Source organism: Takifugu flavidus, chromosome 2, assembly GCF_003711565.1.
Source record: "Takifugu flavidus isolate HTHZ2018 chromosome 2, ASM371156v2, whole genome shotgun sequence".
NCBI classification, from domain to species: domain Eukaryota; kingdom Metazoa; phylum Chordata; class Actinopteri; order Tetraodontiformes; family Tetraodontidae; genus Takifugu; species Takifugu flavidus.
This window is the reverse complement of record NC_079521.1, coordinates 2,944,533-2,971,114: the sequence shown is the minus strand read 5'-3', so window position 1 is coordinate 2,971,114 and position 26,582 is coordinate 2,944,533. Positions and strand designations below refer to the sequence as shown.

The 26,582-nt window shown below is 41.9% G+C and overlaps 1 protein-coding gene across 2 annotated transcripts; it reads right to left on the bottom strand.

Annotated features, from left to right (window-relative positions):
- Positions 1-498: 498 nt before the first annotated feature.
- LOC130521515 (myocyte-specific enhancer factor 2A-like) lies at positions 499-24,627 on the bottom strand. 2 transcript variants are annotated; one of them, XM_057025116.1, is made up of 9 exons: positions 24,465-24,627; positions 14,037-14,218; positions 11,261-11,464; positions 5,306-5,440; positions 4,992-5,184; positions 3,666-3,835; positions 1,962-2,088; positions 1,473-1,560; positions 499-1,349 (listed from the first exon to the last, which is right to left on the bottom strand). In XM_057025116.1, the coding sequence occupies exons 2-9, from the start codon at positions 14,088-14,090 to the stop codon at positions 1,046-1,048; spliced, it is 1,275 nt and encodes a 424-aa protein (XP_056881096.1). In that variant the 5' UTR covers positions 14,091-14,218; positions 24,465-24,627; the 3' UTR covers positions 499-1,045. The 2 variants fall into 2 exon arrangements, with proteins under 2 accessions (XP_056881096.1, XP_056881097.1); XM_057025117.1 differs by having other exon boundaries at positions 24,354-24,527.
- Between the last annotated feature and the right edge of the window lie 1,955 nt (positions 24,628-26,582).

Genomic DNA, 26,582 nt, shown 5'->3' with positions numbered 1-26,582 from the left:
AATGTTTGGATGCCCATTTTGCAATTCTACACCACCATTGTTGCAGTTCTCAGACACAAACACACACACACACACACACACACACACCATGACTGACATTCTTCCCATCCTTCAGTAGACTCTCTTTTTTGCCCTGCTCACTGCAGGTGTTGCACTCTTCTCATTCACAAGATGTTTCCTCCATGTAGTTGCTGCTCAGACACATTCATTTTCATTGAATTCCTCATCAGACATCAGGTGAATGGAGCTGCTTGGTAAAAACATTAGTGCTGTTTAATGTGAAATTGAATAAAAGTGTCCTTTTGACCTTGACAGGTTTGGTCAAACTACCATATTTTAAAACTCGTCCTTTTCCCCTCTTTGCTCTGTGTTCATGATGAGATGGATTATTGTGCTTATTTTGGTGACGTTGTTGGGTCAGTTTCTATTTTTGCTGTTTTCAGGTTAATGCGAAAAGCGAAGGAAAATTGCAACAATAATCCACAAAGGAATGCGATGCTGGGTGACACCAAATGTGGTCTATATTAAAGAGAGTCTGTACAAAGCAATGGTAAACACGACGGCAGTAAGAGAAACAGAGCTTTCGATGGCTTTCAGGTTTCAATTTAAACCGCACAAAAAAAACCTCACACAAATGACATAAAGACACACAAAGCTTTGGCTGATACATAAATAAGTGATCTATCATTACAGCAACGGTGTGAAGTATTGCTTTAGCTCGGACTGTTTTAGACCCTGAGAAGTTCAGAGGTGAACAGGGTGGTCACTACTACTCTCACAACAATAATCACCTTTTTCATCCCCCTGCTTCCTGCTGCTGGATGATTGACAGATTCTACTGCACTTGGACACATTTTCAACCTGTGGTGTGGACAGATTTTGTTTAGAAGGACAACATCTTGTGTTTAACTACTGGACTGTGCAGACAACTGAAACAAAGATATTCGAATTAAAAACAATGTTTCAATAAAAACCCCACATGCCGTTTGCATACGTGTCCTTCCTGTGTTCGCCCTGATGCCGTATAGTCACATGACTAGAGGCTTTATGTCACCCAGCTGTCCATTCGCATTCGCTTGATTGTTGGATTCTCTGGCTGACCCGCAGGAAGCGAGAGGAAGTCCTGCCGCTGCTGCTCCTCACGGTCACTGCCTCCATCGTGGGAGCTGCACGAGGAGCTGACGCTGTCGACGGGAGACCTCCCTCTGCTGGTTGAGGAGTGATGAGAAGAGCTGTGAGCCTGCGTCATGTAGCCTGACTGGCTGTGGTGATCGTGCGGTGGGGAGCCTGGCTCAGCCTTAATGCTGATGTTCTGGCTGGTACTGATGGGGGCGCTGGAGTTAGCTGACCTAGAGACACAAATGACTGGGATGAGGGGGTGGGGGGTCACTTTATATTTGTGGCTGTGGTGTCAAGGCACCGTCTATTGGTAAAAAGAGGCAGAAACGTGTGCAACGGGGGAAGGTACTCACCCCAGCGATCCTAACTGGTGTTGCCATGCGGGTATGGAGCCGACAGGTGAGCTGAAGCCTGACAATTCACCACTGTTCAGTAAATAATCTGGCAGGTATAAGAACAATTCATCCATTACATGCTTCCAGTGCTACTGTAAAAACTTTCTCTTACAAATTCTTTCCATGACCTGATGAACCACCTGAACCTGTCTGGCTTTCACAACTTTAAAATTCTTTGACTGTCATATTCTGAAAGTTTCTGTAAAGACTGTTGAGAACTATTTAGTGACACACCTCACTGGATGAAAGTTTGTGCATCAAAGTGCAGTTAGATTTTAGTCAAACCCTCACTTACTCTTATTTTCACATACACTTGATTAATCTTTTGTTGTTATCTTGACAACATACAGTATATACCACCACAACATTCACTAAATATATATATTTTAATTTCATAAGCCTGTTTTCTGACATGTTTCAAACACAGCACAGCCTGTCGTGTGGTACCATTATTGTAGGCAGCATTGATGCTGGAGTAGACCAGACTCTGGTGGGTCATACTGGGAGTGGTGATGGAAACCACTGGGGTGGACAGAGGCTGGCTGGACGGACTGCTGATCGCTCTGTGGTTGCCCTGAAAAAAAAAACAATATTAAGGTAAAAACAAATTACTTCCCAATTTGTCAAGCCTTGTCAGACCATCGATTGCAGTCACCAGGGTGTCACGCGCAATGTCCACCACTAGATGGCGACACATCTTATTTTTCCCCAGAACCAAAGTCTACAAAACTGATGACGGTTTCTACTGAGCCAGCCGAAGCACAAGCACAAAATCTTAACGCGTACATTCAAATCAGGACCGTTCAAAGTCTGGAAAAAATAAAAAACATGTACATACAGTCAAGTTAAAATGCTCATAATACAAATATTTTTAGTTAAATTCTAGGAACTAGAGTATTACCTATGCATTTATATGTTTATGCAGATGCTCGGTGAATTGAAAAAAGTTATTAAAGTTATTAAATTATGCGCCTACAACACAGAATCCTAGAGAGCAACATTCCAACATTTGCGCACACACACGTATGCACAACCATTGAGTGATGCTGCTGTTCCTTTTTGTCATTACATCAAATTTGCCTAAATACTAATAAAAGTTGCATTTTATTCATAAAGCATCACACTGTGTAACACTGCATTATTGTTGATATCAAATGATCTCAGAACAGACATTAAAGATTCTTGCTGCATCCTTTCGTGCATTCTTTGTAGATGCCAGTTTTACGAGGCTCAAACAGCGGAACCTCTTCCACTGCAGTAAATGAGAAGCAGAATTACATGTGTGCTCTCTGAGCATGTGCTGGTTTTAACATCATAGATTCACCAGCCAGTTTTCATTATAGTACTTTAAACAAAGTATCAGGAAACACTGAGCGTTGTTTTTACCTTAACGTTTTCTAAATAATGCAGAATCCTCACCAGGGTAACTTTACTTTTGATTTTTAAAAAGTTGATTCACCATTTTTAATGATATTGTTGGTTTTCCACTCTTCCATGCTAATTCCAGCATGTGTTTCCAAACTGGGACATTACATTTCAAACTCCCACCACAAATTCTCCCCAGGATCATGATCTGGGCTGTGACAGGAGCAGGCTGGGCTCTGGAATCTACTGCACTTCCAGAACTTTTACATTAGCATCATTGTTAAAAATCAGCTGACAAACTGGTGAACCCAACCTGATGCAGACTAAGACGCTGAGAAAGTGTTCTGGCAGTTGGCTAATGGATGATTTTAGCGACAACAGAGTTCTGATCAGTGGTTATTTGGAGCCAAACGGCAGGACAATGTCCTTTTTCTCTTCACAATTCTCTGCCTGCATACTGAGTGTTGAGAAACAGCTTCTGTTTCCATAGACACAGAATGATTGCCTGATGATTGAGGACAGGGAGAAAGGAAAGGACAACGGTGGCGAAGGACACGCTTCAGTAATGCAACGATAAAGTAAAGAAGCTCTGAAGAAGCCCACAAATAACAGCCTGCATAAACTATCCTAAGAGCCTTCAGGTATACTGTTGGCTGACATTCCCTGTTACATAACATAATACACAAGACAACCTTGTGAATATGAGCAGCTTCTGCTCCCTGTTACTGAAAACAATCAGAATAACCCGATTTTACATGAGGTGAAATACCTGAACGACAAACTCACCACTGTTTGCATCATTCCTTTGGACTGAGGGACCACCACCCGAAGGTCTGTCTTCTGACCAGGACAGACTGCGATGTTCCCAGAAGGGGGAGGAGGAGGTGGAGGAGAAGGAGATTTGGAGGCTATGGTCTTCCCCATGCTGCTTCCAGGTGAGCCTGCAAAACCGTTCACTGGACAGAGACATGAAGCAGAATATCAACTTCAGAGCATGAGCATTTCAACAATAACCTTGGGTGACCTTGTAATAATGGACAGCAGTGGCAGAAGGAATCAAAAATCCACTAAGGTGAACCCAAGGACATAGGGGACACTTCAAGATCCACTAAAAAGAGCTCCCAGATTGACGGAAACATTTAATTGATAAGTGGCAAAACATTTTCCACCACTTGTTTTACCTTTATATTAGACTTATACTTTATATTATACTTGTTCCTCGATGTCTAGAGAACAAACTGAGACTTATGATTGACCTTGATGAATTATCATGACCTGCAAGAACGAGAACCTTCACTGACCTCTATATATTATATTTTTAACGGCCATTAGTTTGTTAAATTCTCTTAACACTGTCATTTTAAAAAATGTATTTACAGTTATTCAACTTATAGAAGCAATAAAAGGCAAAATGTTCAAGGCGATGAATACTTTTTAACCTGTATGTGGTAAATGAGGTGGGCACGGTGGGGTATATGAGGTTAGAGTGATGAAAGTACAGTTATATATTATACAAGAGATAATGATGAATAATTGATCCCTTTTGCTCTTGAAATTACATAATAGTGGCGATCAGGAGAGACTTTGGAACGCAAGATCAGACCAGGCTTAAGAAGCGCCGGTGTTGGCAAATATAACGAAGAAAATACTGCAGAAAAAAATAAATCTGGAATAAACGCTGGAGTAGCTGTTCTGGGACCAGTATAATGTCAGGGTCAGCAGTTAAGCAACCTTGCTAATGAGTCAATTTTCAGAAATGCTCTCTTTCTGCAAGCACATGACTTGTTGTTTTTTTAAACAGATGAGTAAACAGTGATCGTTTTCTGCATGATCCTGGGAGGATCTGCTCAGAAGTTGCGCACTGGGTAAAATCACTTTGTGTGTTTCCTGAAGGGAAAAAGTGTGTGACTTTACACAAGTGGAGCTCTATCGGCCGCTTTGTTTCAGCACTCTTTTTGCAGGAAGTGTCCCTGGAGGGGGCTCAAATTTGCCCTTGAGGACACGATTCTGTGCATCACGTGAACAACAATTATTGCAGGGCACTAATCCCCAAATGGCCCCGAACTGCCAAACTGACTCTCACTAACTTTAAGTACACACACACCCACACACCTGTGTGTCCGGTGCTGGGGGATCGTTGTGGAGAGTTCAGGCTTCTGTGGAGGTGTGTATGAGGCGAAGAAAGGATCCCATTGTCAGGAAAAGCTGCCGTGGCTCCAGGTAAAGCCTGCGACGTTACAATAGATCCATATGGCATACTTCCTGGTGCAACATGCATGAAAGACTGCTGAGGAAGGCCTGCTGACTGTAGAGGAGGTGACAGAAAGGCAACTTTGGTTATCATCATTCAAGTTCAAAATGTATGGCATGCTAAAGCTAAAGCCTATGTATCGAACGGCGGTGAATAAACCTACACTGCAACTTACAATTTTATGAGTCTTCATCATGTTGTCAAACTCTTCATTGATCCTCTTGTACTTCTCCTCAGTGGTGGGAGTGAGGGTGTAGGAGCCATCAGCATCTGGGCTGTCACACCCTCTGTGCTCCTTCTTGTTTAGGGCCTGTGGGTGAAATAAACAGACAGAAAGCTGATTTAAAAATATAACAAACCACAAAAAAAAAGCTTAGCACTTGTATCAAAGGTTGGCCACAGTCAACCTGGTAGCTTGCAGTCCAGATAAAGGCAAACTCTCCCAGAGAATAGGCCTTCTGACAGCAGGGGGTCGCTCCTTAAACCCCAATGCATATTTAAATAACCATCAACATAAATATTTGAACGGTTATGGCAATATAATGTACAGTTTCAGTCTATAGTGGGGCGTGAAACCTACATAATGACTTTTGTTGAATTTGTGGTGAGGAACACGGGATATAATACACTGTTTAGGGGCGGGAAAGACAACAAACCAGTCTGAAAACCAGATCTAATTCTCCAGTTTGTTCCTGTACATAGATGCTTTAAAATCTTCTCTAACAGGTCCCACTAGGCCACATCTGGGAAAATAACTATATATTCTGCTTTTAACCTGACTTTATTTAGGAGGACAGAGGATTAGGATCGTGACCACAGAGCCTGCATTCAGAGCTTAACCACATAAAACCCAGTTTGCACAGAATCATGTTCCAGAACCTTCAGGCAAATATGAGAGCGGACCTGCACATCCTGTATCTTTTGCTTGTGACGCGTTTCCCAAAAGCTGAGCTGTAGCGTGCCGACTTGTATACACACACCATATTGGCCGTGAATATATTATAAAGGTCTTATAGATCACAGGCAGAAATAAGCCATATTTCCTATCGCTTAAGTCCAGCATGACATCGTGATCGTGCGCACACTTCAAGAGATTAAGTTTTTAGATGAAGTGATTGATGGTAACATCTGGCACCTGGGACTTGGCAGAGAAACCACAGCATGAGGTCCAGTTGGACAGACGTCATGCAAGGTTTGACCATGACATCAGTTCTCCAACATCATCATCCCATCTCTTATGGTCATTAGTTTACACGTTCCAGCATGAAGAGGATGGACGGACAGACCGACGCACCGGCCAGATGGCTGTCTGTCCGCCACATGTCCTCTACATTCCCAGACTCTGGTGGTTAATGGGAGCTTTAAACATATGCTCGCGAGTCTATTTTCACCACAAGTCTGAAATTAAACAGCCGACCACTTAAAATGTCACATGACCCATCCTGGATTAACGCAGTAGCTTGTAGCAGACATCACGCTTGACCGTTTTCATCTGAGGGATCCTTGAAAAACACACACACACACACACACACACACACACACACACACACACACACACACCACTAAGAAAACTGTCAGCAGGAATTTAATTCTTTTCCAAGTGGCGTTCAGAGTAAAACACGCCCTTCCTCAGTAATAATGAATGTTACTATGGTTGACCTGACAAGCAATCAGCTGCATAATGACATAACACGCTCTCTGATTCAGATGTAAACTCTGTTTGACCTTTTTCAACTGCGTTTCACACTGTCGCCTGATCACTTTTGCTTCTTATGCTAGTAGCTTTCATGAGTTGTACAGCAGATTGGAACCTCTGCGGGAGAAATCTTTCTTTACAGAACAGACAGTGGACAGATTGAGGACAGACTGGTTCCAGCTATTACAGGCTGTATGTGGCTCCCTCAGAAGCCGCTCTATAGCACGACATGATGTTTGATCACCGTTGACTTCTGAGGGTGTGTGTGTCGCCTTATCACCTCGAATATCAAAGAGGCCTTTACTGGAGATCAGAGGTATTTGGATCATTGCCATCATTAAGATGCAATGCTTTAGATCTTAACCGGAGGTTGATGTGATGTTGCATCAAAGAAAAAATCCAGTCTCCTTGTTTGCCAGGAGTCACCCTTTTGCACTTGGCTGATAGCCCTGTAAGCTAAACGCAGGGCACATAAGAGTTGGACAAGTGATTTGTTGCATCTGTGGCAGAGAAGGGAAGCAGACACACTCAAAATCCATCCCACAGCTTCGGTGATAGTTTCCTTTGAGACATAAAATTTTTAGTGAATGTTACTCAGTATCCATCCTGTCATTGACAGTAGCCAGCTGGTGTCCACTCTGCTGCTGCTGTAACACCCGCCTTCACCTCAACGTGACCTTTCTTTCATATCAGAATCTGTAAATACAGTAAAACAGTTAAACTCTCCCGATGATAATCTCAAAAGCCCGAGCTAATCCATGAGGCATAAAGGGGGAGGCTAAATAAATTTAGCTTTTGGGCTCTTCATCGCCGGCAACCACTGGGCATCAGCACCCACGTCCTCAAGATCCAAAATGCACAAGTGCCTGTACACAATAAGTGACTGTGTTTCGGGTGTAGTAACAGCCGTTCAACAGTTACACCTGTCCCCACCTCGCCCCATAGCAGCACTTTCTGCATTAGCTGTAGCCGCGATGCCAGAATTGAAAGACACGCCCACTGCTCCGCCCTCCCAGCCCTGCTTCACCTCTTCCCCCTTTCACACCTGTTTCAACCCCTGTAAAGCAAACTTTATGCCATCATGATAAATCGTGTATTATATGAGATGCCAACAGCCTAGTGAGGAGACTTTTCAAAGGAAGGTATTGCGTAAGTGTGTGTTTTTCCAGAAACACAGCCAAGATTGTTATACAAGCATGAACTAAACTGTTGTTACCGTTCCTTTAAAAAAAGAAGAAGAAAAAAAAAAACAATAGTCACTGATGCAACTTTGAAATGGGAAAAATAATATTAAATAATACATATACTGAAAATGAAGAGAGTGAAATCAGATATGGCTCTCGAATTGTGGGTCAAGCAGACCGGGACAAAAATGATGATTTCATTATTTCCTGTACAGATTCTACAGTGTCTGTGCCAAATACAGCAAAGAAGTCCTAAAACATGTTTAACAGCAGAGTGATGTTGTTTTAGAGGTCTGTGTCTGAATGTTGCCTCCGGGAATATGGAGCTGATTTCACCAAAAGCTCCAGGTTGGTCTCACACACGCTTCGCGGCTTGTCTCACTTTTTTATAATTTGCTTTCAACAGTGGTGTCCTTGATTATTTGGCTTATTTTGTGTGCAGTTCACCACCAATCTCTTCAGAAGTTGTTCTGGTCTCTTCTTTTCCTCTTGCAACCACAGCCTGGCTCCACTCCAGCAGACCCTAAACTTCTGAATATGTGTGACTGTAGTCACAGGAACATCAGGCTCCTTGGAGACGCTCTACTTGCTTTTCCCTTTAGTGTGTTTATTTTCATTCTGATCCATTGTACGCATGATACCAAACAGCAGTGATTGCTTTACACCCTTTAAATAGACAGACTGACTGGATACAAGTGTGAAGAAATTAGTCACAATTACAGTACACACCTTAGCCTACCATGTCCCCATGGTCTAACCTGTCCCTATAATCTAACCTGTCCCCATGGTCTAACCTGTCCCTATAATCTAACCTGTCCCCATGATCTAATCTGTCCCCATGGTCTAACCTGTCCCTATGATCTCACCTGTCCCCATGATCTAATCTGTCCCCATGGTCTAACCTGTCCCCATGGTCTAACCTGTCCCCCTGGTCTAACCTGTCCCTATGATCTCACCTGTCCCCATGGTCTAACCTGTCCCCCTGGTCTAACCTGTTCCCATGGTCTAACCTGTCCCCATGGTCTAACCTGTCCCTATGAGCTCACCTGTCCCCATGGTCTAACCCAGGCATGGGCAAACTAAGGCCCGGGGGCCACACGCGGCCCGTTAAATGTTTTAATCCGGCCCGCCAAGCTTGAAAATTAAATGAATAAACCTTGTTAATGTTATATTTTCACTGCAATTCTGGTGTTTTCCCACTAGTCAGGAAGAGAGTGATGGTGATATCCTGAAGGATAACAGAACTTTCAGTGCTTTAAATAGAAATGGTTATTAATTTTTTTAAAAAGGCACATTTTATTCATTTGATTTTAAGTGTTTTAAGACTCATTCCAAAGTCAGATATTTTGTTGTAATGCTTCTCTTCATTTTCATTTGAAATTAAAGCACATGTTTTCTCCATATCCCAAGATGTATATTTTTTCTCCAATGAGGTGAGGTTACCAAAGCACTCCATCCATCCTGTCTCCTGGTCCGGCCCCTTTGTCAAATGTTATAACCCATTGTGGCCCACGAATCAAAATGTTGGCCCACCCCTGGTCTAACCTGTTCCCATGGTCTACCTGTCCCCATGGTCTAACCTGTCCCTATAATCTCACCTGTCCCCATGGTCTAACCTGTTCCCATGGTCTAACCTGTTCCCATGGTCTAACCTGTCCCCATGGTCTAACCTGTTCCCATGGTCTAACCTGTCCCCATGGTCTAACCTGTCCCTATGGTCTAACCTGTACCCCATTATATAACCTGTCCCTATAATCTAACCTGTCCCCATGGTCTAACCTGTCCCCATGGTCTAACCTGTCCCCATGATCTAACCTGTCCCTATGATCTAACCTGTCCCCATGATCTAACCTGTCCCCATGGTCTAACTGTTCCCATGGTCTAACCTGTCCCCATGATCTAACCTGTCCCCATGGTCTAACCTGTTCCCATGGTCTAACCTGTCCCCCTGGTCTAACCTGTCCCCATGGTCTAACCTGTCCCCATTGTCTAACCCGTCCCCCTGGTCTAACCTGTCCCCCTGGTCTAACCTGTCCCCATGGTCTAATCTGTCCCTATATCTAACCTGTCCCCATGATCTAATCTGTCCCCATGGTCTAACCTGTCCCCCTGGTCTAACCTGTCCCCATGGTCTACAATGTACCTCAGCAGAGTGAAGAATCAACAGATTAATTGGGAGTCACACAGTGAATTTGACCTTAAAAATGATATTACCGGTAGTTCATTAGGTTCTTGGCTCGGACAAAGGTTATTTTTCATATTTGACAAAACTCTAACTAACTTTAACTTTCTAACTTTAATGTGAGCTCAGCAGGATTGAGGCCGCTGGAGCTGCTGACTTGAGTGAAGATTAGAAGTTACAATGGTTATATTTTTATTCACAATGACAAAAAGTCTCCTCTATTGTTTCCCAGCAGCTGGAAAGGAATAACCCCCCCTTAAAGTTACCCCTAAAGCTCATAGCACAAGCTAAGGACGTTATTGATGGATGGTTCCCAATGTTAAAGAACAGCAGTGAAAATGCAGCTTTCTGTAAAGCTCTTTACTCTGGGACTGTTATGAGCAGAGACCATCTGAGCTGCTTGGACATAATCATCAGCAAGAAGAATGGATGCAATGAGGCTGATCAATGCCCTCTTTCAGGCACGGGGAGTATTAGTTTACACATAATCAAATTTTTTGCTTCATGTTGCAAATGAACCGACCCACATGCAAAAGGTCAACTTTACTCTACGAGCTGGGTTTAATGAGCTCGTCTGTGTGAGACGCCGTTGTGGGAAAACAAACAAATAAAGGGCCAAAGAACGCAAATCAAGCCTGACAAACAGCTTCCAGGGTTAACAGATGTGTCTGCTGTGGTGGACACTGAAGGAATAGATAATATTACTGTATTTACATTCATCACAGAGGCTTTTCATGATGGGTGTGAACAACAAATGTAACCACCGAGCAGCACAGCAGTGTCCAGCAAACCTATAGTTATTACCGGTATTATTACTATTGTTTTAAATCCTGCGCTTCAATTCAATGATTCCACTTCAACAATAGTAAATCTACAACGTATGGGACCTCATTTTCCCGACCATTGTTCCCATTTACAATATTAAAACTGGAGATTAGAAAACATTGAAAAAGCAAATGGGTCCTTAAATGGCCACATTTGGAAACATGGTGGACTGGACTGGACCCTCTTCAAGCAGTAGGTCTGTAGGAGGAACTGCGAGCAGAGCGACATAACGCTGTGACTCACCTCTACGATGTCAGAGTTGGTTCTGCTCTCGTGCGGTTCGTTGTACTCTGTATATTTCAGTAAGACTTTGTCCATATCAGTACTAGCATACTGGAAAAGCTTGTTGGAGCCATTAAAGATGATGAGGGCAATTTCACAGTCACAGAGTACACTTAGTTCATAGGCCTTCTTCATCAGACCAAACTTCCTCTTCATGAAAGTCACCTAAAAGACAAGAACAAATGTTCTTCAGATCTCTCCAGCTGAGGTGACTTTAGCAAAGATGGTTATCAGAACTCAAAACAGCCAACAAATGAATTGATCTGAATGGGCACAAGAAAAAAAGAACACGAAGGAACATGTGACTGTTACAGTAGAAGCATATGAATGGGAGAGGTGGGTGGAGGCTCCTGAAGGAGGCAGCACCATCAGCACTATATTAACTGTAAGAGCTCCCTCAATGAGTCAGTGTGGTTACCTGAATGTGTCTTCCTGATATCAGGGCTCCTGGGAAGCTGACTCAAGTAATTACCTTTGAATTTCACATCCCACACGTTCAGGATTTACACATTTAGCATCAGCGATAATGGTGTTTGTCACCTGCTACATGTCTCCACAACACAGGCTGATGGGCAGGGTTACTGGAGAGACGCTCACGCGCTTTTTACTCACGTACGCCTGGACTAGGAAGGTAACGTGGCCAAAAGTATATAGATGAGCTGCTTTTTTAAAAAAATTTGCCAGAGTTATACACACAGTGACTGGAGGGAGGAGCTTATTCCTCTCGGATTTGACCATTTAGTCTTTAATCACACAATATTTTTCACCTTTATCAACAGAAAATAGTGTCAGAAATACTACTACTAAAAAAAAAAAAAAAAAAGTAATAATAATAATGAAACAATGAGGAGGAAATCGGTAATAACGGAGTCAATTCTGTACATGATAAATGAATAAAGTCAAATGGGCTAGGACAGACAAAACCACTTTCTGAAAATAGAGCATAAGAAGCTAAATACAGCAGCTCCAGTGATGCTCAGCCAACAGCTCCTGCAGTGTCTATCTGAAACACTCTGGTCACGACAACCAAACATCACACATAAACATCGCCACACATATTTATTTTTCAACCACATCCCTATTTCCAGAGCGAGAGCCTTCCCTCCAGACAGGCTGGTATTTGTTGTACTGATATATATAGAGGAGACAGACAGAGTGGGATTCCAGTGGGCAGCCGTGTGGCTGTGAAAGGACAGGGCCGGCAGAGAGGGCCACTGTGTGTCCTGCACTGACCCGCCCTGCTAATGACAGGGTGCTGTCCAGCTCCAGCCAACCCCAAATTACTACCTTCACTGTGAGCTCTGACCACTGCACACTTGGGCATAAAACAGCTCAGAGAAACTTCTACAACACCGACGACAAACCAAGGACACATCCGTGTTCTCTGATCTATCCATGCTAGCTAACAGTCTGCATAAAAAAGTGACTTTATAAATGCGTTTTAAAAATCCACGGTGCCAATTTTAAAATGAATATTGTAAATTCTTACTGCTAAAAGACTGAATACAGAGTTAACAGTTAAGTCAACTGAGCCAGTACCGGCATGAATTCCGAGAACAATTAAACAATTCTATCTAGAAAATAATCTGGCAAACATTACGAGTATGCCCAATGTATTTATGTGCAGAATTAGTTCCACTCCTGAACTTACGAAACGGAATCACAGCTCTTTAAGATGCTCAAATTGGTTTTGTACCTGTTTGATAACCCAGTAAGCAGTGTGACAAAGGTAATGGGGGCAGAATTTGCCAGTGACAAACACACAAATATTAATGATGAGATACTTGTACACTTGTTTATTGTGCTGTGTATCAGGAGCTCCTGGGAGGAGAAGAGAAGGCCCCTGGTGAAGTTGGGTGGAATCATGGAATATTAAATCTTGTACTTTTAAAAAGAACCTCAAATGAGTGTGAGAAGGATCTGAAGGTTCTGCATCGAGTGAAGTCCAGAAACTAGATGTTGTTCTGCCAGGGGTTCAATTTTGGGAGTTACTTTATAGAAGAAAATTCACACAGACACGGGGAGAATTGGCTTACAGTATAAAAGAAGCAACGGTGTTCGATTGGCTGATAACATACTGCTCAGGGAACTGAAGGGAGCCATGTGTTCCATTAACTGTTGTACATGACAGATCTGGGGCCTTTACAGGAGCAGTCCAGCTGATGCTGCCTCCTGCATCTATTCTGTGTGGCTGTGCACAGTCGGGAGCACAGGGAAGATTTTTACAGGACAACACAGACATGCTAACAAAGAGAGCCGCTCCGTAATGCAGAACAGAATGCACAGGTAGGCATTTTACTTCCTCCAGGATAAAGTTAGTTTAAAAAAAGGCTGGTCAGATCTTCCTGTCCATTGGGCTAAAGAGTCCCAAAGTTGAGCTGATTCACAACAATCCCACTTTACTGCTAACAGAAAGACACATTTCAGAACCAAAGGTAAAATGAGACCTATCATAAATTTACATTTTCAGAAAATAGTCAAATAAATAATTATTTTTTATTAACTCAGGGAGTGTTTATTATCTAGACAGATTTGTTTTCCCCCTTTTAAAGGACTATAAATCAGACAATTAGTTTGAAACTTGTGAAAACTGCGGGAAGATCAAGATGTTTAAACATTGTTACCCTCTAATTGAGAACAGCAGTCACACATTTCCTAAATGGGATGTTTTCTGGACATGGGTTACAACAAATATAAAATCTGTAAAGACAACAAAGACAGAGTTTAGGATGCTTACCTGGCGGTTCCTCTCATCCACAATCCGGGTGATCTGGATCTTTTTCCTCCCCATTTCCAAAAGGACTTCCTCTACAGCTAAAGAAGATTATGGCTGGTCTTTAGGTAGTTAAGACTTTAACAGTCCTTAATGCATAGCTCCACTCTTGGCTCCGCTACTCCAGTTCAGTTTGGCATGGCTTGCTGACAGAGAGTGGGACAGAGAGAGAGACAGTTTAATGATCGTTAATAAAACTTCTTTAGTAACCACAAGACAGGAGGCAATGTTGAAGAATCAGTTGTAAAATCTTTACTCACTGAGATTTATCGACCAACCGGTGTTTTGGCTGGTCTGTCATTTGTTTGACAACCAAAAACATTTCCTATTTTCACTCGACCTACAGCACATGTCTGCCTTTAGAAGCCAAGTGTAGGGATATTTAATCTCTCTAGGTTTAGGCAAAACACACCAAGAGAAGGTCGAAAGCATGCTAACCGGGAATAGAACAAGACGATTTAGTATCTACCTCATGCACAACGTGTCAAATTGGTTCCAACCTCACAGCAGCTGTCCTGACTGCACACCAGCATCGACTCTGCTGCTTTCTCCTCCTGCTGGAGTGTCCACCTGTTGTGTCCCTCCCTTCCTTCGGCGTCAGTGTTTGTGAGCCCAGCCTCCCCCCAGAGCTCCTTAGCATTTGCCTAATCTCATCTGATCTACGAGGAGGCAGAAAGTGAGGCAAAGCCAGGCTTTATTCTAACCCTCTCTGGATTACTGCAGCATGTGGATGCCAGCGTTGAGCCATCCACACCCCCACGGCAGACTTGACAGATAAGGAAACCCATTTGTCACAGTTATTTGCTGATTGATATGACTAGAACTGTTACAGGGCCAGAGATTGAAACGCCCACAGCAACAGATAAAAGATCAAATTTGATAGAAAAATCCAATATTGATTTGAAATGCTCCCTTTAAGTGATTTTTGAGAGCTTCCGCCTGAAATACATTAGATAAGCTGTCCCCTCCCCTCACCCCCATAATTGAATATCTAAGAGCTAAGTTATGCAGCATGTAATGACACTTGATTTAATAAAAGGTCACGCTCTATCCGCCAGTCACAAAGACTTCTTGCATATTTGGGATTTAAAGGTTATGTGGATTTATCTGTTTTACAATCTGGATGATGTGATGGAGGGACACAAATGTTTGGAAAAGCCAGAAAAACCCATCAAACCAATCTCAGGTGCATGTAAATCTGTGATATTGTTTAATGTAATTACTATGTTATAATGCTTGAGTTTTGAGGCTACAACAACATAATACACTCAACAAAAAAGAGATTACCCATTGGTACATTTAAAATATGGAGAAGATAGGAGGAAACTCACAGGTCCTCTGTTTCATATGGGGCTACAGTGACAATGACAAATGACATGATTAAATGTATGTTCATTCAAAGCATATTTATAATTTCTAATGTTGACAAATTTTGGTTACCGAGCAATGAATCAACACTGAAATAAAACTTTAATAATGCTAAAACCACAAGTGTGAGGACTCATTTTGTAACTACACAGTTTCATAGTTGCAACAGCTTTTTAAATAGTTACAGATAGCACATCGTTACATAAGAAACCAGAGGGAATCATCACAAACAGAGGGCTTGGTCAGTCATGAGAGACGCACAGGACAGTTATTTAACACACCTCACTTGTGATAAAGAGAATCAAGTCTCACGTAACACAGGAGGGTGTTATTGACATGTTTAGACTGCCACAGTTACTGGGAACACGACACAGAAACGTACAACATTGTTTTTTGTTTTAGATTGTCCCCCAAAAACCTGCAGCTGCTTTTCATGAAGGAAACTCGAATTTGTTAAGAAAAAGTTTATAAAGTCAATTAAAATGAAGAAGAACATTTGATTTAAAATTCAAGCGTGCGTACAACCCCTGCGGCATCTAGTCACATTTCACCTTCTGGTCCATCGTGAAAATCCTTTAGAAGACATATGCCAATAAACTGAACATTATTTTATTTTACTTGGTGTAAACGCCAGGACCTGGTGAAGAAGAAGGTGTGGAAAAGAGAGAAACACAGACCAGAAAACACAAGCTAGCCCCAGTGGCATAGCCTCAATTCAAATATGAAATATGTGCTTCATTTAACTGTACACAATATTTAACACATTTTCTCGAAAGGTGTGTGTTTGACGTCAACAACATGCCATTTCTAATTCTTCCACTGACCTTTTCAACACTCCTTAACTTCAAACAGTAGCCTCCTCCTCCTCACCTTTATCCTAAACCCAAATCACCACTCTCCTCAAGCAAAAACTATAAATATATAAATCAACCCATGAAATCTTATTCCTATGGATGACTGAAAGGGTGTCCATGCTTTGTGACTGTAAAGCTCTTACAAAGGTTAATTTACACATCATGCGCAGCTTTCAATGCCCATGCATGGTGTCGGTGTGTTAAATGTAGTCCAAGGCTTTCTGAGACTAACTTTGCTGTGCTGTGGAAAACAAGATACACAATACAGCCAGTGTAGATCAGCTGCTAGCTACTACAGCATTATTGCACAGTATTTATTAAGATAACAGGCCCACCGATCTGATTAAATATACAGTATATTATCCTGATAAACAGAGTGAACACCTGAGCTAGCAAGAATTTTGAGAAATGATGAAGCATCTCCTGTCTAAATAATACCCCCCTGACCTGCCCTTCACGCACCTTCAAAGGTAAGGAATAAACTAAGAGGCTGCAGAAGGTTAACCATGCTGTCTCAACCGCAGCAGGTTGCCTTCACTACAAAGCGGCAGAGTAATTAGCAGCCCTTTCATCCCTCCTCCTCATTAAAGAACATGCTTCCTCTCTAATGGTGTTGACCCCATCAAGATCTGTGCTTCACCTGCTCCAATCAGGCTTCAAGCTTTTGTTACCCAGCAAGCCCCAGTAGGTAAGAACCCAGCAATGGCCACAGTCTCTGGTCTGACTGGTCATTGTACAATTTTGGAAGAATCTTCATCATAGCTGTCAGTGCAGACGCAAATTAAAAGCCGTTTGCTGGAGGGTGACAGATTAGCTTCCCTGCTGCGTCTGCTTCCAGTTTTTCAGTCTGGCCCTTCTTGCTTGAGCAGCTTATTTGCATCGCAGTCATCAGCAGGGAGGAGAGGAAGAGAAGCTGGAGGCCAAATACCCTGGACTGGTGATGCACATGATGAAACCACACACAAATTCTTTGAAGTTCTAATAAATGGAGGTTTTATTGCAGTTCTTAAGGCAACTTGTGCATGGTAAACAGTTGGACTAAATGATGGAGCTGCTCCCTGAGGGAGGGTTGAGTGAGATCAGCAGGCTTGTTTAACACCTCCCAGTTATGAGCAGTAGTCATTGTGCCAACCCTCCCAACAAACCCAGTTGCGGGTACGGGTTCTTTTTGATGTAGGAAAACAAGTGACAATTTGTGGAAAAACAGAAAAGAATCATTTTAACCGAGCTGCAGCTGCTGAACAGAATAAATGAATCAACTTAGCGTTTTCTTATGCAAATTATAGTATATTATATTGAATACACACGTTAATATAGTTAAAACCAGCCATAATAAAACCAGCCACAGCAACTGAAGACCACTGAGTCTAGTCATGAATCAACACAGTGGAAAAAAAATTACATCGAGTATGGCTGTTCAATGTCCCCGCTGGTCCCTTTGTATATCTTTCTGAGGCAGAAATTTGATCTCTATATTAGACAGAAACATGGAGTCCAGGCGACGCTGCTGCCTGCTGCCAGGCGTAGCACGACCCAGGCTGGGATTTATTCATCACTCCCAGCCAGGCAGGGTCTATGCTAACATCCATCCTGTCAATGCTGGCTCCTGCCCCTTAGCAGGTCACTGAGCTAATGAGTTTTTGGATAAAATGTAATAATTAATCACTCCCCCTACACCACAAAGCAAGCCGTTTAACGCCACGCTGAGGGCCAGAAAGATTAGGTGGCTTAAACTGTCATCTGCCATATCATCCAACTCCTTGGCAGTTAGCGTACTGAGATGTGTTCTGAGCGTGTGTCACCATGCCAAGTGCCCGACTCAAAGTTAAAAATGAAAACCTTCAGTGTTTTTCTAATTTACGCAGATGATTTCAGCATAAAAATCTACAGATTATTTGATGTTAAAGCAACTGTAAGAGAAAGTGACCGTCTGTGACAAGACTGCATGTGTTTCATATTATGTTGGTACAGTTCAGTTCAAATTAACCTACTGAACCAGGTTTTGATACAGTTCTATCTGGATACTGAAGGAGTGAAAAGGATGACAGGTAGATGACTGCAGTACCGTGACGCTTAACAACACCCTCGCACTTTTGGTCAAATTTGGCGTACTGCAGCCACAAAACTTGACAGAAAATCAGAGGTCACTGCTATCTGTGCTTCAAGCCGTGAGATAGAAACAGATCAGGGCTTCTGAACTGAAGTGCTGCTGAACTCCTGCACGGCTCCTCTCTCAGCCTTGTAAAAGCTCCAGGACAGCAGACTGCTTATTTAATTATGGCCCGCTGTGATGTCATTTCATTATTGTGTTGCTTTTATGACAGTGGTGGTAGGATCATATTTTCCTGTCTCAACACAGACACTGATGTCATGCCTGCACTGCAGATTGAAAGACAAGCTGCCTGAAGTTTGGCTTTTACTCTGCTGCTTTCATTTCAAAAAGCACTAATTGGTCTTGAACTGAATGTTGAGTACTTCGCACAAGGATTTCTGCTCTCTGCATCTGCCATAATATGGTCATATAGGGAAGTTTTTTTCTTGAGACTGTTGCTTGTAGAGGGTCAGGCCCTTGGTTTTCTGTAAAGCGCCTAGAAACAATTTTGATTGTAACAGACGCTATATAAATAAAGTTGACTTGGACTGAACTGAATCAAATGATCAAAAAACACAAATGAAGCAAAAACTAAAGGTAGGTGTTCTGGTCGTAGGGGAAGGGGCCAGAATACCTTCAAAGTACTTTTTTCCAATGTGGAGTGAGACAGGGGTCAAGAGAAGTGTTTTGAGGATGAGGTGATGAGGTTTAATGTTTGCACCCTTATCAGGATCTTAGTGGCGTTGTTCTGAATGTTTTGGGGTTTTGAATGCTCCTGGCTAGGGATCCCACTGAGGAGTATGGTGCTATAGTCCAGCGTAGAGGAAACCAAGGCATTTCAAACTCAGTCCTCGAGGGCCACGATCCTGCCGGGTTTTCTATCCCACTGCCACAGCCTGGTAGGACAGAAAACCCGGCAGGATCGTGGCCCTTGAGGACTGAGTTTGACACATGTGGTGCAACTGCCAGGGTGAGGGATGGACAGGGTTGGTGATAGTTTGGCATTCTTAAGATGATGGCTGTTTAGCTGCAGGAATACAGGCCTCATCCACTTTATCTCCCCAAGGCAGGTGGTGAGATTGGCAGAATGTGAGAGTGCAGAGTGTTTAGAGTGGCTCCAATCTTTAAGTAAAGCTGCGTGTTGTTGGCATAGCAGTGGAATGATTGTACTGATGACACGACGGAGCAGGTATAGGGTGAAAAGAGTTGGGCCTAATAACGAGCCCTGGGGAACCCCACAGGCTCCAATGTGCTTAGTTCTTTCACAGAGATAGTAGGATAACCAGTAGACAGAGTTGGAGAGGGCCATGGTGGTATGACAGCAGAGCAGAATGTTGTGGTCAGTGTCAAATGTGGTAGACAGATCTAGGGCAATGAGGGATGGGGGGCCAGTGTCAGCTGTCATGAACATGTCAGCGGTCTCTCTGACCAGCGAATTTCTGTGTGGTAGTCTTGACGGTAACCAAAATGGAATGTTTCATACAGATTGTTTGGTCTCAGATGTTTATGCAGTTTATGCAGCCACTACATTTTCCAGCACATTTCAGAGAAATGGGAGATTTCATCAATAATCCATAATGTTCTGATATTATCCTTGTTTCTATTCAATGTGGAAGTATAGTTAAATATCAAATTTCAAAGAATTTCAAAGGGGTTTGAACCAACAGTCCAGTTTTACTGACAACAAATCAAACATTTAGGTTACAGGTGCACTGCAGGTATTTGATGGGGTCGATAAAAGTTCTGGGAACACTTCAGTAAAACTCAAAACATCTTGTATGCAAGCATGTTTGTTACCATCTCATTAAAATTCTATGCTTTCAGCAAAGTAATATCTTCCTTTGAATGTTGTGAAGAGATAGTAAGTAGATCTAAGTCCTCCGTCCTAGGGGGATTTATGTAATCTAATATTCCCCAAACTGTAACTCTAAATATTAAACACATTCCAGTACCGTAGATTCTACAGGAGTTTGGTAGAGACTGTGCCCAAATAACCTGGAAAATCAACCAATTGGCTGTCACAACGGCATTGGACTGAATATCCCACTTCTCCAAAGCTAAAAAGAAACATGAATAAAGCAGTTCAATTTCTAAATCATCAAGACTGCTCTGTTCTCAGTAGAGCAACTGACTGGGAAGAATCACTAAGGAACTGAACATTAGGGTCGTCAGCTGTCCACATTAGATCTCTATCGAGTTTGAGGGTTTTGTCTCATGACTGCAGCATATCTAAAATGTAATCATGTAACCGGTTATCTGTCCCACATCATATCCGTACATCTGTACATTTAAATTGATACAAGAACTACATCCGTTATAGATAGATAGATATCAATTCTCTTTGCCTATGTGGGTTCTGAACTTCTTTTATATGTGAGCTTTCGGTTAGAGCATCGGTCTGCTCTAACCGATGTAAACTCATGAGCTATACTCCAATCGTGGTTTGTTAGGCACGGAATAAACAATATACTCTAGAAAACAGCAGGTATGAAAATAACACTACCAGTAAACATGAGGTAACATAACGAAGCATTTAATACCAGAACTAAATGAATTAAATCTAGAGACTAGGTTTAACCAGAAGCACATTAGCTATCGTATTTAAGACATCTTACACAGTCAAGTGTTGGCAGTGTTCTGAACTTTCTCAGGGCTTTGAGCAGACCTGTACCATGCTGTGGTTTAGACCCCGTCTCTGAAAATCAACTAAGTTTAATTAAGCCAAGCCAAACCAGCGCTGACCCAACATTACTGTTTAAGTTGGCGAGGTCAAAGGAAACCTAGTATTTACTGTCAGCAACACATGCAGTACTATGTCCCTGCAGGAAACTAGATTGCAAAACTAATATTTGGGAATGGTTTTATTTGATTTGTGTATATATATATTGAGTGTAAGTTTTGAGCTCCTTTGCAGAATTTTTAGCATCAAACGTGTGGGTGTGTGGTCCAGTGGTCAGACGAAAGGCAGCCAGAGGTTTGGCTGGTTTGGGAGAATCAGCTCTCTCCTAATTGCTGGGCCAACCCCACAGGAGGGCATTCAAGTCCAGGACATTGAGGGAAGCCACAACGTGGAAAAAGTACCTGTGGCACCTTTTCTGTGGAGTGTCTGAGGCAGAAGAGGAGGGTTGTTATATAAGTTCTCCTATCAGCCAACACTGGGGACAGTTTGGAAGTAATGATGTACATTTTGCGTGAATTGAGGCAACAAAAAGGAAAGATTATGGTAGCTGATCGCCATCCCACGTAGGTAACTCACAACCTACAATGTTGCTGGCACAAAATTGTGCCGCCGTTTGTTTCATGAGGAAGAATCTTGCTGTTAAAATCTCATTGATACACATGGCTGCAGTTGCTTAGCACCACTGTTGGTTAGCTCTTACCCACTTATCGGTAAAAGACTTGGTTTTTGAAGCACCACAAGAAGCAGCATCTATTTATTGAAGTCTCAGTGACACTGAACCCCTAGAAAAAAGGCTTAGCCTAGTGTTAGGACACTGACGAGATGGGCCCACTCAGCCAGTTAGGTGAGAAAAATGGTTCCAATAGTCACTGAATTAATCACTATCAGATGGGACACGGTCATTGGTCACTCAAACACATGATCCAAGAGTGACCAGAGAGGAGGGAGACATGATGAAGGGCGGCAACCTGAAGCTGTTGTTAAAGATCTGCGTGTTGAAGGAAAATAAATGAATCATATCTATCTAAAATACATTCTTTAATTGAAAACATATGAGTAACAGGAAAGTTTGAACAAACACATGTGTCATAAAATAAGTCAATGCTCTGCTGCATTTCTGCAAGAGAGTCACGCCTGATTTTGTCTTTATATACGACGTCATGCAGAGGTCTGAATCTCTTGTTCCACGGGTCAAATGGTGCTGTACAACTTCATGGTATAAAATGTTTGAGTTCAGTAAAAGTGATATCAGTCATATCTGTGTCGGATTTACAAGCATAAATTTTGTTATTTCTAGAGGACAAAACCCCCTTTGCTCTGTTGACTTTATTCTAGAGCCAGGCATCAGCACCCACCAGTAAGCAAACAAAGAGGAAGAGCCAGCTGAACCTCCCACCTTCTCAGCTGTCTGACAGAGCACATGATCAGCTGATCAAAGTGGATATGAAATTATTTAGTCCACAAACAGCAGCCTGCATCAGCCTGAGCTAACGCACGCCGTCTAAGAGACGAGGAAAAACGAGTCTGTCATTAAGGACTTCTTGATAACAAACACATTCATATACAGTAAACACACGCACGGCGCGCTATGAAGTAGACACGGTCATGCTTGTCCGTGTGTCTGTACATCGACTGAGACAGACTTATGCAGCGCCAATGCGTGTTTGTGCTACATCCTTATATTACAACCATCTAATTGTAGACACTGGAAACATAACATTGCTTCAAACTGGACATTTTGGATGCAGGCTTGCTCAGATGAAAGCAGGCAGAAGTGGGAACCCTTTTGCAACCCTTAGTGCCTGTGGTCTGAGCAGCCTGCCAGGGTGACAGTGTAACCATGACCTGATTACCTGTTCCGTGAAGCCTGTAATCACTAAAGCCAGCAGACAGCCGCTGTCAGTTGGCTGACAGGGAGGATAATTGAAGGTGATGCTACATGCTGCTAATGAAATATGGAAACACACAGCAAAGACAAGGGAGAGCATCTCCACAGAGATCTGGGCTTCAAAGTAGGGCATTTTCTAAGATGCAGCATTGCGAGCAAAGCATCTCATGGATTCTCTTCTACGCTACAGCCGGTGTGACGCGTAAACTACTACCACAGATACTCACAAGGACACCCCAGGCTAAAGAAGCTTTAGAAATGTGTATTTAACAAGGCTTTTTGAGTTTTTGAACTGTTTTTACCGCCCCTGACCTGAAGGTATAATGAACATTTACATTGGCTAGTTTGGAGAGTTATTGTTTAATAGTACAGCATTGCATATACGATACAAACACAATGTTTCTATTGATATGTACATAATATTTACCCAACATTTTAGATAATAATGCATAAAAGGCTCTTTAAGCTAAAACTGATTTTGCTGGTTGATATCTGCAACTGAAGATTGTCTCTTTTCTAAACATTAAACATCAACAGTGTCTGTCAGGTTTGACCAATAGAACTCAGAGACTTTGGTGTCAACAAAAAGGGTTTTTTGGGGATTTTTTTTTCAACAAAATATGTCTTAAGTTTTTACAGAAAAAACTATGGAAAAACTAAAACAAGATAAATTTCCAAATCTGTAATTAATTACTTTGATTTCATCGTTTCAGAACAGAGTTCCAACTTTAACAGAGAAATAAATTCATAAACCCACCTTTGTGATAAATAACACAAGAAAAGTTTTAATACCCTACTTCTAGGTACTATAAAATCTGTAGCTGTTAATATTTTGTAAAGATTTGTAAAGATTTTCATTTCATAAGGATTTTCATCCTTTACTACTAAATTTCCAACATTATATATTTGAAACTCAAACCCTTGTGGCAAAACTTTGTTCTTTAAGAGCTACAAAACCCATCTCTCTTTTGTGGGATGCCAAATATAAAACCATATTATAAAATACTTTATCAGTGACCTATTTGTTTTCTTACTTGAACGTTTTAGACATAAAAATCTAAAAAAATATTTTCTATGAAAGTCTCAATAAGTTTATATTTCATGAATGAGTTGCTAGAACGCTAATAATACCGTCATTAAAATTCTGTTCTTTTAAGAAATAACTATTAATGTTTTGTTCTTTGAACTGCTGTGAAAGGAGACAGAAGACTCACAACTAAAAATGTAAAAAATTCGAATAATCAGACTATTAAAGTTTCATTAAGCTCTCCACAGCTGTTCACCACATGAACCCTGAACCTTCACAGGCGACACAAACACAAATAGTTAAAAAATAAATAAATAAACAAATCGGTTATTTGTTATCTTTTAATCGGAGGAGTAACGGGTAAAGTTTTACCGGGGAAGAACATCGCAACATGGTGTCAAAACGTCAACGTCTCCCCTCCCCGCGGACACCAAAGACGACCGTGTCCCGCACAAACCGCAGCAGTCATTTCCCCGCACTCACCCCGTCTGTCCTCCGTGCTGCCCTCCGTCCTGGAGCGTCTGAACCGGGCTGGTCCTCTGTGGCGGAGACTCCAGCGGCGGACACAACAACAACACTCCGCCCCGTCGGATTCAGGAAACAAAACAGCTCGAGACGCTCGAGACAGAGAAGCTCGCGCCCTGGCTCCTCCCACCGCAGGCAGTGTCAGGACTGTCCGACGGACCGTGAAGTGCACACAAGCGGTGCAGAAGGGATAAATTCAATGCGAATACTTTCTCATAGTTAATCCAAGCAACAGATTACTCGTTTAGAATATTTTGAATGCTGTCTCAAATGGAGCTATATTCCTTTGATTTCTGATAACTTTAAGTTAAGGAAAATGGGGAAAATTCGAAAGTGATTTTGCGGCTCATTCTTAGCCATATTGTACAAATATAAAGAAAGACAGGGCATAATTTGCTGTTGACATATGGTTATCTGGATTTCATTTCTGTTAAAAAAACGCATTTGTAATTATACTGGCTTTTAACATTGACATTAATGCATTAAAATGTCACGGTATAAGAAAAGATGATGATCAAGTCATAGCTGAAAACGTTAGCGCTTTTCAGATAGCCTGGAAGCAAGCGCGGTGTAATAACTGAGCCTTTGTTGTTCTATTTAGACACAGCCTGGAGGGAGAGGAGAGAACTTGTGACTGCAAGGTTGCAACTCCAAGATGAACCAGTAATTGTTAATACGTAAAACATTCTTTAAAAAAGAAATCGCTACATTTCTAGTCAAGGCTTGCGCCACCTTTGAATTAATCTGACCAAAGGCAACATTTTGTTAATTATCCGCATGTATGGCTGGTTCCCAAAATGGAATTCCCTCTCAGGTATGACAGAGGGCGTGATTTATTTATTTATTTAACCCCTGTGCAAGTACCGGTAGAGACCCTTTGCCAATTAACTGTAAAAAAAAGTATGGCTAGGGGGCATGTCTTACTGACGTTTGCCACCAGAGGGCAATGTGATCATTTTAGACTCAGTCTGCTTAGAGGAGGCAAAATGTCACTTGTGATAATCAGATTATGAAGAGCAAAATTATTCTTCACTAATGAACACATACACAATTCTGAAGACTGTATTTGGGACATTTGGTAAATTTATAAAGTGAATCTTTACAAGAAATACTTTTAGTTCATCACACAGCAACTTTGCCAGGTTAGGTTGACAATTTTAATCAGTGAAAGTTAGCTCTTCAATTTAGCCTCGTAGGCACAGCAACGATGAAGCAGTCATCCAAGTTAGTTAGTGTCTGTTTTGTTTGTGAAGCCCATCAGTTGCGATCACCTTTCCTCTTCTAGATATCTTCCGCCCACATTTATCTAGTCCGAATGACATCCTGATGTCTTTGCTGTAGATCCTAGTGAGGTGAATCAGGGAGTCAATGTCACGCTCGTTCTTGGCATACAGCTTAATGTCATCCATGTAGAGGAGGTGGCTGATGGTTGTTCCACTTTGGAACTGGGACCCAGAGCCACTCTTTGTGATGATCTGGCTGAGGGGTTTTAGGCCTATGCAGAACAACAGGGGGGACAGGGCATCTCCTCAGCTGATGTATGCAGTGGCAACACTAATCCTACAGATGCTTGGCTATAAGATGAAGAGCATACACATATGTGTACATATATAATATCGGTGCAGGTTTTTCATAACCATTCATGTATTATTATAAATGTCCTCAAGATATCGCTACAGTACGATTAAATAGATGATCACTGACACACTAATCAATGCATGTAATGTTAATGTTAAAATTTTAAGATATTTTTTTTAAGGAGACGTGCTGTTATAAAACCCCTTTCGCTTACATGGTTAATACTGAAAATGTACTTTTTTTGTTTGTTTTTGTTTCATTAAAAGGTATAAAGGTTTGCGCTGTGGGAAATGTATATACCACATAATAAAGTGATGACAAATATTGTGTTTGAAAAGCTCAACGGTTTCTAAAATAAATCATTATTGGAAAAAAATTGCAGTCAAACTCCTGAGATTTCTTGAAGTTGGCAGATCTCCAGTCTGGATCTTAATGAAAGGCCTCTAGAATTGTGTGTCCAGGTCCAGGGACTAACACAGTGCCTTGTATTAAACCATT